Genomic DNA, 13,253 nt, shown 5'->3' with positions numbered 1-13,253 from the left:
CAGCTGTAGACACATTTCATTGCTAATAAATAAGGATATTGAAAAAGCATTTGATTTCTACTCTATTAATAACTTTTTTATTCCTTTACAATAAGGAAGCTTCTTCACCAAAACATTTTGTATTTTCAAATTCAGTGGTGAACTTGGAGATGCTACAGTCTCCTGCTGATTAATCTCTTGAACTCCCTGGTAAATTACCAACCAGACAGCCAGTTAGTAGCAAAAATAAAATTTTGAATTAGTACCAGAAAGAAAACAGATATGCTGGTATAGTAAAGCCTTAGCCTTGCTGCAAAACTTTTGGTTAAATGAGAGTAGAGAAAAATTTGAGCAGGTTTTCTGGCATGACAAGTTTATTGACATAGCTGATATCATCCAATTAAAACTCTGTATGCTGTATTCGAAATATAAAAGCTATTAATTTCTGAAGACAGTGCAGTTCAAATATCCTGTCTACAAAAATTCTACATGTGCTGAGAAATCTTTTAGCAAACTTACACAGCTGATTATTTAGAGTAATGCCAGTAGTGTGGTATTCAATCTGAATGCGCATCAGGTAACCTTTCTGGACTTTGAGTATGACACCTTTATACCAATGCCCATCTGATGTAAATGTGACCAAATTCAGGAAATATTGAAAGGAAAAAAACCCACAAGTGTGGTGAATTTACACTGACTTTTTTCATTCATAATAAAGATTACAACAGTATGGTTGCAGCTCACAGCAATGACCAGATGGACCCGGCAACAGGGGATCATTATGTTGAAAAACCACTCAAAAGTGGATTAGAAACATATTATTTAAAAGTTTCCTAATTTTTATAGATGAACAGAGAAAACCAGATTCAAAACTGATGGCCCAAAGCAATAACACAATATTTCTCCATGAGCTCAGTGCACTTGCCAACTAACACCCCCAAGAAGAAAATACTATGCTATGCAGTTTCTTCCTATTTACAAGAAACTGGCAATTCAAATACGGCTAATTTGAAAAGAATAGAGCCATTCTAAGTTAGATATGATAACTTCAGTATACCCTTGAAGAGTCAAAAGTGTAATTTAAAAAATACTTACTTATTCCATGCTTGTCTAAGGTTTTTAGGGCCATACTGTGTAAACCGTTCTGTAAAAAAAAGGGGTATAGTCAATTACTTCACCGAACCCAGGATTTATTTTTAAAAAATATTAATTTACTGTCAATTTTCATAATTTCATTATTTGTATGTATCTTCTGCAGCTCAAGTGCTAAGACAAGGAAAGAAAACTAACCTATGAGCAACTGCCATACAAACAGAGGAGAAAAAATAACAAAACACCAACATCAAGAAAGTCCCCAACTTGTTAAACCAAATCAAACCAAACCAGCATAACTTAAAGCTCATTTACTGCAACATCACCAGAAATGGAAAATTTTACAATTATTTCTAAAGTAGTTTTTGACTGCTACAGAAAAAAAAGAAGCCTGAAATCTAGTATTTTTTTCTTCTTCATGACAATACAATTCTCCACAACCTCACTGTCATATCTTGTCGCTTCTCAGGATGTGTAACAGTTAAGTGTGGGTCTCTGTGGCACACAGGAACACACAGAACATGGTGGACATATAAGAGTCCATTTTCTAAAGAATACATATAAATAATGAGCAGCAGTAACAAGTACAATGACAGCTTATTTACTCCAATGTTAAGTTCTTCAGTTCAGCTAGAAGTATTTTCCCACTCATATCTAAGAAGGTGCTTGATCTGCAGTTGGACTGTAGCTGAAAAAAGGAAGATGCTATGTAAGGAAAAAGGAAGATGCTATGTCAGCTGCTGCAGAAATGAAGGGTCAGTCCTTCATTAGCCTCTTGAACAGGAGCTAAGTGCCTCTCAGGCAGCAAAAAATGAGTTCAGCTGGAGAACAGCAACATTTTCCATGGAGACTAGTTGCACAGAAATCCTGCCATCTAGACTGGTACTCACCCTGGCCAACTACCCTAATGTGATTGCATTAGTTGCTGTGTAGAAGTTCTAAACTCGCAAAATACTCCATAAAATCTAAAAAAAAACCCCAGAGGCATTTTGCTTCCTCTCCACCTATGAGCATGACATTTAATGACACCCATTGTACAGTTGCAATAGTATTTTTTAATATATGCACACAGATATGCATGCATCTTACTGTGAAAACCACCTGTAAATGTAACTTCAAGGGAGTTGTGTTCAAATTCCTGTATTTGTATACTTGCTTGTATCATTTCTAAAGTTGTCATGTACACTTCATACACAGTCAGTTCTAAAGATGCCAAAACCAAGGCAGAAGCAAATTCCTGGCATCAATGTGGATGCTTTGTTTTTCATTGTTATACATATTTTTTAGGTTCTTTGCCCCTTTAATAAAAAAAAAAAACAAATGCAGAAGCTTCAAATCTAATTTAATTCACTATTGGAAGGTACTGTGTCTGTGGACCACTTCATGTTTACTTTAAAACTTTAAGTTTTGTTGCTTTAACCATACTAATGCAGTTAAAGAAATGAAATCAATCCCTTTTAGATATGTCTGACAAATGTGCTGGAAACTGGAAGCTACATTACTATAACCCTTCAATTTTAGTTTATAAATAGGAATTAAATACATATATGGAAACAGATACCTATAAAAATTGGAAAAAAAATAAAGACTTTCTATATTAAGTAAATTGTCCAACCATAACACTGTCAGTTCATTTATGACAAGGGACTGAAAAATGAAATGCAGCTAGACAGTTCTGTGTAATAACATGTCAGATATATATGGGAGTTCAGCTAATAAACTGCAAATTTGCACATTAATCTGTTTCAGTGCAGAAAAATCTGTGTGGAAAGAGAATTGAACTGACTTGAAGCACTGCTGAAAAGGTAACCTGGACCTAGAGAGAAACAGATTTTGATTTTATCTGCCATTCTGCAATATGTTTTGTTCAGATACTGAGCTGCTTCAAACTGGCCCAGCAACACTGATTTCAACAGAGCCACATCTACTTAAAACATTTGAGAAGTATCATATACAACATATTTTCTTACCAGAGTATCTGGTGTTTATTCTAATCAATTTAAGCTATTTTTACTGTGGGAGGAAAGCCCCAGAGTTAACCACTTGGCCAAACTGCCTTAAGGCTTTAATGGCCAAAGATCTGTTCCAGTTCTGAAAAAACCTGGAAAACTATTGCTATGCCAGATGAATTTTTACTGAAAAAATTATACACTGGAACCTGTTATGTAAATATAAGGGACTACATGAGCAAAACAAACTTCACAAAGGGATCTTCCTTTGCTGCCTACGGTTCTTACTTACTTTTTAAGTAAGTACCTTATACATCATATTTATCAGGCAGGGAGAGGGAAAACTGGGGGAAAAGACATGGAGAGGGCAAAACCATTCTATTGAAAGGCAAATGTTTAGTCCCTAGTCCTTAATTTCAAACTCCATTGAATATGCAGTGACTGCAAGCCATGCTTCTCCTAACTATTGGTATCAACTCTTTCCTCTCTACTCAAGCAGATTAGAGGCTGCTTTCTTCACATACTTTATACAGAAATAAACCACACATTGATAAAATAACAGCTCACATTTTTCTACATAATTTTGTGGTCATGGCTCCAACCAGAGTCTTACTAACTGTCCTGGACAAGATAATTAGATGGGACTATTGCGTTAATTAAGCCCAGACTCATGTATGAGCCAGGCCATAGTATTTTTCTGAATTAATCCGTTAGAGAATGAAAAAGCAGTGAAACCAGCTGATTTTGGTTTCAGAGTTGCCAGAACAGAGAAGCTACAATAATCCATGGGGCAGTTTTTCAAGTCCTGAACTATGAAACCACAAAATTATATACCTAAAGCCACCAAACTTGCTGTCCCAAGCAAAAAAAAAAAAAAAAAAAAAGAAGTAACTTCGCAATTTTTATTTTAGCATCCCTTGCTTGTGTTGAATTTTTCACAGAATCAGAATTCAGTCTCACAATTACATCCCCAGGTTTGCTTCTGAGTCACTTTTCAGAGTGAAGGACTCACACACACCTGTATGAATGCCTCAGTCCTTTACTGCTCAATGGACACAATAAAAACCATATCTAAAGTTACACATATCTGACTGTGACCAACTGCACAAAATTACATTCTATGATACTTTCAAGCATATAGCTTTGACATTTGTTTTTTCAGAAGCTCCCACTGATATGTTCATAAAGTACTGTAATATAAGTCTGTGTATGAGACTGGGAATTCTGCAGTATTACCATGAATGCTCCCCTACAAAAGAAACCTTTGCCTGACATACTGAGAGGCAACAGTACTGGCAATCACAATCTCAATCCAACCTTGTGGAGAAAACCCAGTGTAGCAAAAAATACCTCTCCCTCAGAACTGAAAAGCAAACATGCACATGTGAAAGTTTCATGCAGACACTCACATGATGACCCACCCACACAGCCATCCTCCAGCACATGCACATCACGCTCAAGAACACGAGGTGCACCACCTTCCTGAGGTAGCTGCTCACTCTCATCAGGCTGACATTAAAGGAACATGAAAAATGGTATGTTTACAGATCAGGATTTGAACGCAGATGTATTTTGAAGTTTTATAGTTCAAATTGTAGGCATATATACTGGAGTTCAAATATTTTTACATTATTATTATTAAATGTGGGTTTTAAAAATAAAAACTCTGGGAGGCCAACACAGTAAGCACATCTGAAATTTAAAGTAAAAATTGTGATTTTAATTTCCTTTATGCAAACATTTCAATATTTGCCAATCTTTTGGGAACAAATTCAGGAAACAAAATTGGATCCTCTGCATTTTTACCCCAAATATGTAGTCATCATCCTCACTAAAAGCTATGTCTCTCTGTTACAGAGCTGGCTTTTTACATGGGTGCTGTATTTCACCTAGTAAAACGTGAATTTTTGCTTATGTGAAACAAAAGAAGGAAGAGATTTTCAGTTTAGTTTAAATCACACAGCATCTTAGAGTGTTTACTATTTGCTTCTTAGAAGGCCAAGGTAGCCAAATCTTGACTAAGTGGCACGTACACAATCAAATGTGGTGTAAAGAGATGCCTGTATAGGACTGCATAAATAAGAGCTAACACAGACTATGCCTATTTGATACTGGAAAGATGTAGCAACATTTTTCTGTAGCATAATTTTTTACTCTCAGAATGTCCCAAGAGTATCCAAAAGGACTAGGCTGCCATGTCCCTTCCACAGCCTCAGAGCCAGCTCAGAACCAAGACTCACTGTTCTGCTGGGCACTGCACACAACCCGCTCAGACGTGGCGAGTGGGGCAGCTACACCAACATTCACCTGGCAGCACAGGGACCTGAGCTGCTCTTTGCTTCAGGCTTTGCAGCACAGCTTACTCCATGCCTCCTTTGCCAAGGAACTTTTTGGGACTGTGCCCCACAAACAGTAGCATCAAGAGGCTACTGGAGTAACAAATGCAAAATGGAAGCAGAAATGAGCAACTGGATGAAGAGAGGGAGGGAATTTCTTGAGCTACTTAATATGACAAACCTGATGCATCAAAAAAAATTATGTTTTTAAAACAACAGTTTCCAAATTCTGGCCAGTTCACAGGTCTAGGGGGAAAAAAATAAGAAAAAGCCTGGCCAGAAAGCTCATCCATTACACTCAGTGGTCTTATAAAAGTGGTCTTATAAAAAACAGTCTTTCTTTCTCTCTTTCCTTCTTTCTCTCTTTCTCTGTCTCTTTCTTTCTTTCTCTCTTTTTCTCTTTCTCTTTCTCATTCTCTCTTTCTCTTTCTTTTCGTTCTCTTTCTTTTCCTTCTTTCCATTTTTTATTTCTTTAGACAATCACTCTACAGCAACACTGTTACATGTGCATACTCACATGTGTGCTTACTTGTGTGCCCACAGCCTACACTTTCTGCACTGCAAACATCATTATCTGCCTGATAAACACGCTCCATCTGACAGCCCTGCATCAAGGGCAGGTTCAAACAGAAGTGAGTTTCAGCAGAACTCACTAGTGAGCTTATTAGCAGACCACTGCAGGAATACTGGTCTGCCGTGAGAATTGAAAAAATAAGCACTTGCATTTTAAATAACATAAAACAAGATGAGGGTTTTTTCTTTTTTATCAGTCAGAAAAACACATGAACTATTATACCTTTGCCACATTTGCTTTGAAAGGACCTAAGATAGACAAGAAAAGCTACAGAAGGAATTAGAGACAGAATACATTTTGATTTTTAGTTTCTTTTTAACAGTATTGATAATCAGCTTCTAGTCAAAACCAAAGAATTTAAAATGCAGTTTGACTTCAAGGCATTTTTTATTTTGTTAATCAAAACATGATGGCTAATATGCATTCCTTGATTAATGTTCTTCTTTATTTAAAACCAAATGTGATTAGCTTAAATGCAAATATTTAAACATCACCATAATTAATATTTTGAAAAGCCTAATCCATTCTTTCTTTGAAAGGGTTTTCTTTAAATTTAATTTAAAAGTCTAACATGATTAATACTGTATTGTGATATATAAGACATACCATTTTAGTAAAGATTCAATGCTAAAATTATTCAATTTATGTTAGCTAAAGATATGAAGAGAAGCATCCATATTGACAAGAAAATTTTCAAGCACTATGATATTTGCAGCATTTATGTGCAATTAGAGTTTTTACTAAAGTTCAATCACAACCAGAGTTTTATCAAATACATGAGCTAGACTTTAGAGTTTTGTATGCCAAACATCTTGAGAAAAATTTCAACTCCCCTCCATCCCATTCCCTCTTCTCCCTTCCATTTGCTTTAGAAGAGCACAGTTTGTGTAAAGAGGAAAAATAGCTGCTGTTTGCTGGACTCCCTGCTGAGCATGACAAGAAAATGTAATTTTAATACCCAGCATTGTCTGAAGCATTGGAGTCCTACATTAAATGGATCACCTTTTAGCAGAGCTCACCTTACCTCCCCTGCATACATAATAAGTTATTTAAAATTTTCAGCTTAATGTAATTTTGTTCAAAGAATGGTGAAAACACTGCTTCCCTTGGGTTGTGGATACCACAGATTGAAGAAACAGCAAATAATACAGTTTTGTTTTGGCAAAAGAGGCGGAGGAACTAAAAATTAATTCTCCTTTACAAATCGCCCTCCTTTCTTCAAGTACTCAAATTCTTGAAGACTATATCTATACCAGTAATTTAAATGAGTTTGAGACTGTTTGGCCAAGACACCATCACTGTCCTGTAACAATGCTGCAGCGCCTCCCTCTTCCATCCTCCATCACAGGAGATGGGGACTTCTTACAGGGAACAGCCTCTGGCCCACTCTAACTTCCTAACCCTAAGGAAGCTTCCTAATGCCCAGGAATTAATTATTTGTAAGTGCTAATTGTCATGAGGTAAAGGCATACCAGAGGCTGCTCTGACAGTCTAACAGCAGAGGCTCCCACAATGCCTGGGAACAGTCCTTGGTATTAATGCAGATGTAAACAAACAAGATACTGACTTAGCACATAGCAAAATGTTGAGAAGGCTTTGGAGAAACCCTACAGGAAAAACTGCTATGAGAGTTTGAAAAGCTGTATGTTCTCATATACAGTATGTTCATGTGCTTGTGCCAAAGGATTTCAGTCTCTCAGTCCAGCCCTACCCTAAATGAAGACGTAATATTTTGAAAAAAATCAGGCTGTCAATCAGCTGTTAAGATGCATGTAGGCAGATCATATTTCTAAACCAAATCTATATTTATTGATCACCTGGGAAGTAAAGTAGAATTCCTGAATTGGAATACCAGCTCCACAGTGGTTTTGTCCGTCATAGACTTGTGATTTTTTAATAAATCCACAAAGTACCCATCAGTCTCTGTCAAAATCCATGTTATGCACTATTTCCTAGGAATGCTTTTTTCCTCACTTGTTCTTTTTGTGTTCTGCTTTCTCTTTAAGGAGAGACTCTTCCTCTTACCTCTTTTCATCTTGGCTTTAGGGATTCTCTTTTAAAAATCAGTGCTCAGCAGATGCTTCCATTGTCTCATAAAGGCACCTTTTCAGGTGTATTACTCTCTATTGTATCTAATCAATTGTGGAACATTGTGAGGTTCTGGCTCCTCCACCATCAGCCCAAGATTAAATATTTAACTTTCTTTCACCTAGAAACAGTATTGTGAAGAAACTGATACACAGTGAACATCACAAAGCACTCTCGTGTTTTTTTCCTCCTTCCTAACAAGTTCCTTCCTCTCCTTGACCATTACCATCTCTTCATTGCCACGGACACTTCATTTATCTTCTTTTGTGACCGTATCTTACCTTCTCCCATTTTACTCACTGACAGTTCCTCCTGATAAATCTCTACTTAACTTCCCAGGATGGAGGTTACACAGCATCAGTCCCAAACACTAACTGAGAGTGTCAGAAAAGTGAAAACTTGACTTAATTGTAGATATTTATCCAAAGGCCTATCCTGCTCATTTATTTGGATAGGACTCAGTCCAGGAGAAATGGCTGGAGAGAGGAAGTTGATAGGACTCCAGACGAAAAAAAACCCAGGAGATTTAATAACAATGAAGAACACAATGCACACAAAAATCAGGAAGACTTGGACACAAGACTGGCAAGGAAGCATTTTTTTTGGGAATACTGCTTCACCTCTACTCATATAAGACATAGTTAATGCCTACTTTAATTCATTCCTGGAGATAAAGGTCCAGGGATACTATTGGTGTTTGAATCTGTTTTAGCTCAGGAAATCTACATATTTCCTAAAGTATTGCAGCAAAAGACTGAATAGTTAAAACATGTTCTCCAAATCTAGGGGATCGTGTTCATCGTTGAAAGTGTCCCTATCCAATAGCCTCTAACATGTTTCATCATGTGGATGAAACATCACAATTTTATTGAAACATCAAAATTTTATTGAAACTTCACCTAGCACTTTTTCACAATTCCTTCAAACTGTTTTCCTATTTGAGGGCAGATAATTACTGTCACAGCAATCCAGAATGGCTGTGATGAGACCAATGAAATGATGATTCCTGAGTACAGGAAGACCCTCTCAAGACTATAGCATGCATGAAAGCTTCAAAGTGAATCACAGAGGTAACACAAAGTTACTGCAATACTCCTGAAATATTTCAGGGCTCTCAAATGCATTATTTAGATTATCCTTAAGTAACTTAATAAGCAGGACATGTGTGTATGTATGTCTGTGCTCACCGGTGCAAACAAACTGAGAGGATGGAGGCTGCAGCACAGAGAAACCAGACCAACTTTCAGCTTCAAGTATATTATATATTACTTGGAGCATTTGTGATCTCAAAGCATGCAGATAAAATACAAATTGTTTTGTGGCTTTTTAAATGGCAAACAAAACTATGACCATTTTTTTTTTCACTATTATAAGCTGTTAAAATCACCTAGGTTAAGGTTTAAATGACCTAGAGCCAACCACAGCTAGCCTTAGGAACACATTTCTTATTCAGGCTTAGATATGTTCCTACATATTAAGATGTCAAAGATCATAGTTATTAAAGCACTGGATGCTCTCCATAATAATCCGGTCCCTTGGCCACTGTAGTAGAGACTAATACCAAGTTTTTCAGACATGTTTTTCTGAGCAAACTGTGATTAGCTCTCTGCAGCACAAGACTATGCCCTATCAAATCACAGTGTGAAAATTAGTTATTGAAGTCTGTATGCAAACAAGAAATACAATGAAATTCTGCTTTGACTCTCAACAGTCTTCCCAAATCCACGGGCATTTAATGTGCTCAGCATTTTTTAAACTATAATAATCAGTTATCGCAGATACTATCTGTTCAAATGCTTTTGTTTTATGCTTACACAACTGAAGTTTATAGAATTAAAGCCTTGCCTGAGTGAACGTTGACATCCTCACCAATGCTCTCTGCACTTCTCAATTTATCACAATTACTGTTAGCAGCTATTAGTTTTAAAACTTATTAACACATGCAAAGCACAGGAGTTACTTAATCCCATATAACATATATTTAAATACAAGAATTTCACAAATCGTCAAGAATAATGGAATTGGTTTAGATTTGGCAAGACATTTCAGGATACTTCACTATTTTGCTAGGAAAAGGAACAGATTAAGTAATCTTCAAAGAATCACAGAATATTCTGAGTTGGAAGGAGCCCACAAGGACCACTGAGTACAACTGTCAAATGTATTGTTAAAACTTCAACTTTCATTTTTGCTTCTAAAAAGTCAGTCAGGAAAGCTAGAGTGTAAGAGAAATTTCAGACCATCAGGGAGGGAAGCATGGCTGGCTGAGCACCCGTAGAAGATGATGCAGCAGCCTTACCATAGCCAGAAAGCTTTTGTGCATAGAACAGCATGAAGGAAAGCACAATTTTAAGAAGTGACAGAGAACCTGGTATCCTTGACCAAACATCTCCAACAGTCCTAAAGGCCTGAGCAAATAGTATCCATTCCAGCCCAGCTCATAGGTCAGAGCATTTTTTGCAGAGCATACCTTAGGTGCTGGTACTGCAGAATGATCCCAGAGGGATGTTTTTTGCTGCTCTAACAATTCCATTTTTACCAGCATAAAATTCAATTACTCAGTTTTGGGGTATGCAAGCCAGTTTTGGTTGTCCCGTTGGATGATGCTTTCTATTGCTGAAATTTCTAAAAACAGCAAATAAGGAACAATAAGACAAACAAAATATCCTTTTACCAAGGTCATCAAGGATAGAGGGTACACAACACATTATGTGTACAGAACAGGGATTTTATTTTTTGAGTGCTCCTGGACCTCTACAGTGTAAGGGAATTAAGGAGCTCAGTGCTTTGCATTAAAAGGCCCTAAAAAGATTAAATTATTGCCAGCAAGAATAGTAATTACTCTGACTTACAAATCTACATACTTCACAGATGTGGAAAGGATCTGAGAGAACAAAAGCTACACCATGCAGAAATGGTGAAAATACTGAGTGACCATTTTCTGTCTTGCAGGCACCTTTCCTCCTGTCCCCACTCTGCATTTGTAAAAATATTATGCATCCATAGCTGAAAAAATTCATAGTCTGGGATGTAGAAAATAAGAACAATTCTAACACAATGCCTTTATAAAAATTAATGATGTGCCTACAGTGGATTTATTTCCTGATGTTCTTCTGTGGTAATAAACCCACATCCCTTGACACATTTGGAAGTCAAACTGAATAATGAAACCAGAAAATTTCTTGGCTGCCATCTACTGTTCAAAACTTTCCTGCATCTCACAGAAAAACAAACCAACCCAAAGAACAGTCACTGACACCTTCAGGCTTTCTCCTTCTCTTTGCTATAACCAATGTTTTTGGGCTGCTTTTACAGACCACTACATTTATGTAAGGATTCTGTATTTGCTCACCTTTCAATCAGAGAATGAGAAACACAAACCTGTGTAAACTTAATGACACAGTGTTTAAGGGAAGAACACTGTAGTATTTTTAATATTCAGTGAAAGACCGTTAAAGAAGTTTCTACTAATTCACTAGAGAGCACTAGAATGTGATTCCACTATACAGTGATCCACTAGCAGTAGGACAGAGACTAAAAAGCAATGTGCAAGAAAGTTGTCTGCATTCCTATTTTTCAAGGCTGTGTGTCTCTATCAGGGTAAGCCCTACAATATATTTGTTTCTCTCTCTCTTATTTTGAGAGCTGTCTAGATCTATTTGTCCTTTACAACTCCTCTGCCTCGTCTCCTGCCTACTCATTCAAATGCTTTGCCATGTTTAAAAAAACATATTTCTAAGATCCACACTCACAAATTCACAAGACTATATATATGACATACATACTACATGCATACATATATAATAATACATATATAATATATATATTACATACATAAACATGCATACATAGCATGAAGCTGACCACATCCTCCTGGTCTCTAGTAGGCAAACTGCTCCCTCTTACAAAAAGGTATCAGATGGTGAAACAGTTTTTCAAAGATAGTTATAGAGTATGACAATTGCAAATACAACACATATTAAAAGAGTGAAATTAATATTTTTTTAGAAAGATACTAATAAATCTAAGATAATAATAGATCTAACTAATATATGAACAACTTCTACTTTCACAATTTATTTTCTCTACTCTTTATTTTCCTTCAGTATTTGTCCAAGTTTGGTGTGCTCTGCTGGAAAAGTAATCCTAATAGAGAATCAGCACACTAGCAGTCTGTAAGGTACAATACTCAGCGGTTGAGGAATGCAAGTAGATCAGGGCTCATGCTGTAACAAACAGAAGAAAACAAAAAGGAAATGGAAGAAATTAAACAAAAGAAAACCTCCCACCCTGAGCACAATTAAAAATAAGCAGCTGGAAGAAGTGCACCACAGTTCACACACTGCACACCAGGTCATTTTGATCACTTGTGGTCAGGGATGTAATTATCTCTCTTGTGTACTTCCAGAGAGGGAATTTGGAGGAATTTGGTGCTTCAACCTACCTGGTTTGAAATGGGGTAAAGAGTGGACTCCAGGCCACGTATCTTCATTTGGTGTTCCAAGTACCTGTACACAAAAAAATATAAAAAACCACATTGCTTTAATGGAAAAGACTTAACAAGTCATAGCACTGTAGAAAGCACAATCTAAACTTCAAATAAGCTTCTTCAGTGGGGGATGGGGAGTAAGAAGAAGGTACAAAAGGTTAAATGATTACAACATTTCCAAGGTAGCAGTGGAGTCTGTAAAGCAGATGGGAGTGCTGTGTTCCTGTCACACTGCCTGTTTAACCAATGGATGTTAAAGCTACTTTTCATAGACAAGTAACAAGCTATCTGAGAGCACTGGTGTTACAGAGACTAGATAATTTAGCTCAGACATAGCTTCAATCCCTAGAAATTTAAATAAGATAAGCAGATAATGAATGGATGCCAGGATTGAAGATTTACACTGATGGTAAAAGGGATGATCAAGAGTGTGGCATGAGCAAAGAGTTGTTATTTTAACACGGCTGCAGTACATATAAAAATAGTAAATTCTTAGGAGATACTGACTTTATTGACTCGTGCATTATGCTTTGTTTCTATTCACTTCAACTGTCCTCCTTTTTGTGATGTAAGTCAGATCAACTTATGGCATCAAAGTATTTACACTTCTCACATGCATCTGTTCATATGAAAAGTTCACTCTCCGTCTCCTTGGCACAAGTAGTAATTAAAGGGAGAGAACTAATAGAAGTCGTTCTCCCAAACCTGGTTTTCCTTCACAACACATAACTGTCAAGACTTGCTTT

The 13,253-nt window shown here is 36.7% G+C and overlaps 1 protein-coding gene across 9 annotated transcripts in view; it reads right to left on the bottom strand.

Moving 5' to 3' along the window:
- The window catches only part of CDK14 (cyclin dependent kinase 14), a 399,376-nt gene that overhangs the window by 174,948 nt on the left and 211,175 nt on the right, over nt 1–13,253 (bottom strand). For all 9 annotated transcript variants that reach the window (XR_012054498.1, XM_072925517.1, XM_041714407.2 and 6 more), the window contains 2 exons: nt 12,463–12,526; nt 1,075–1,123 (listed from right to left, as the gene is read on the bottom strand). Coding sequence is in view for 8 of the 9 variants with exons in the window: in XM_072925517.1 (XP_072781618.1) it covers nt 1,075–1,123; nt 12,463–12,526 (113 nt within the window). In the remaining variant the exon portion in view is untranslated. The remainder of the gene's footprint in view (nt 1–1,074; nt 1,124–12,462; nt 12,527–13,253) is intronic.

The sequence above is a fragment of the Taeniopygia guttata genome, chromosome 2, assembly GCF_048771995.1.
Source record: "Taeniopygia guttata chromosome 2, bTaeGut7.mat, whole genome shotgun sequence".
Taxonomy (NCBI): domain Eukaryota; kingdom Metazoa; phylum Chordata; class Aves; order Passeriformes; family Estrildidae; genus Taeniopygia; species Taeniopygia guttata.
The sequence above is the reverse complement of the archived record's forward strand: the minus strand, read 5'-3'. Positions and strand labels throughout refer to the sequence as shown.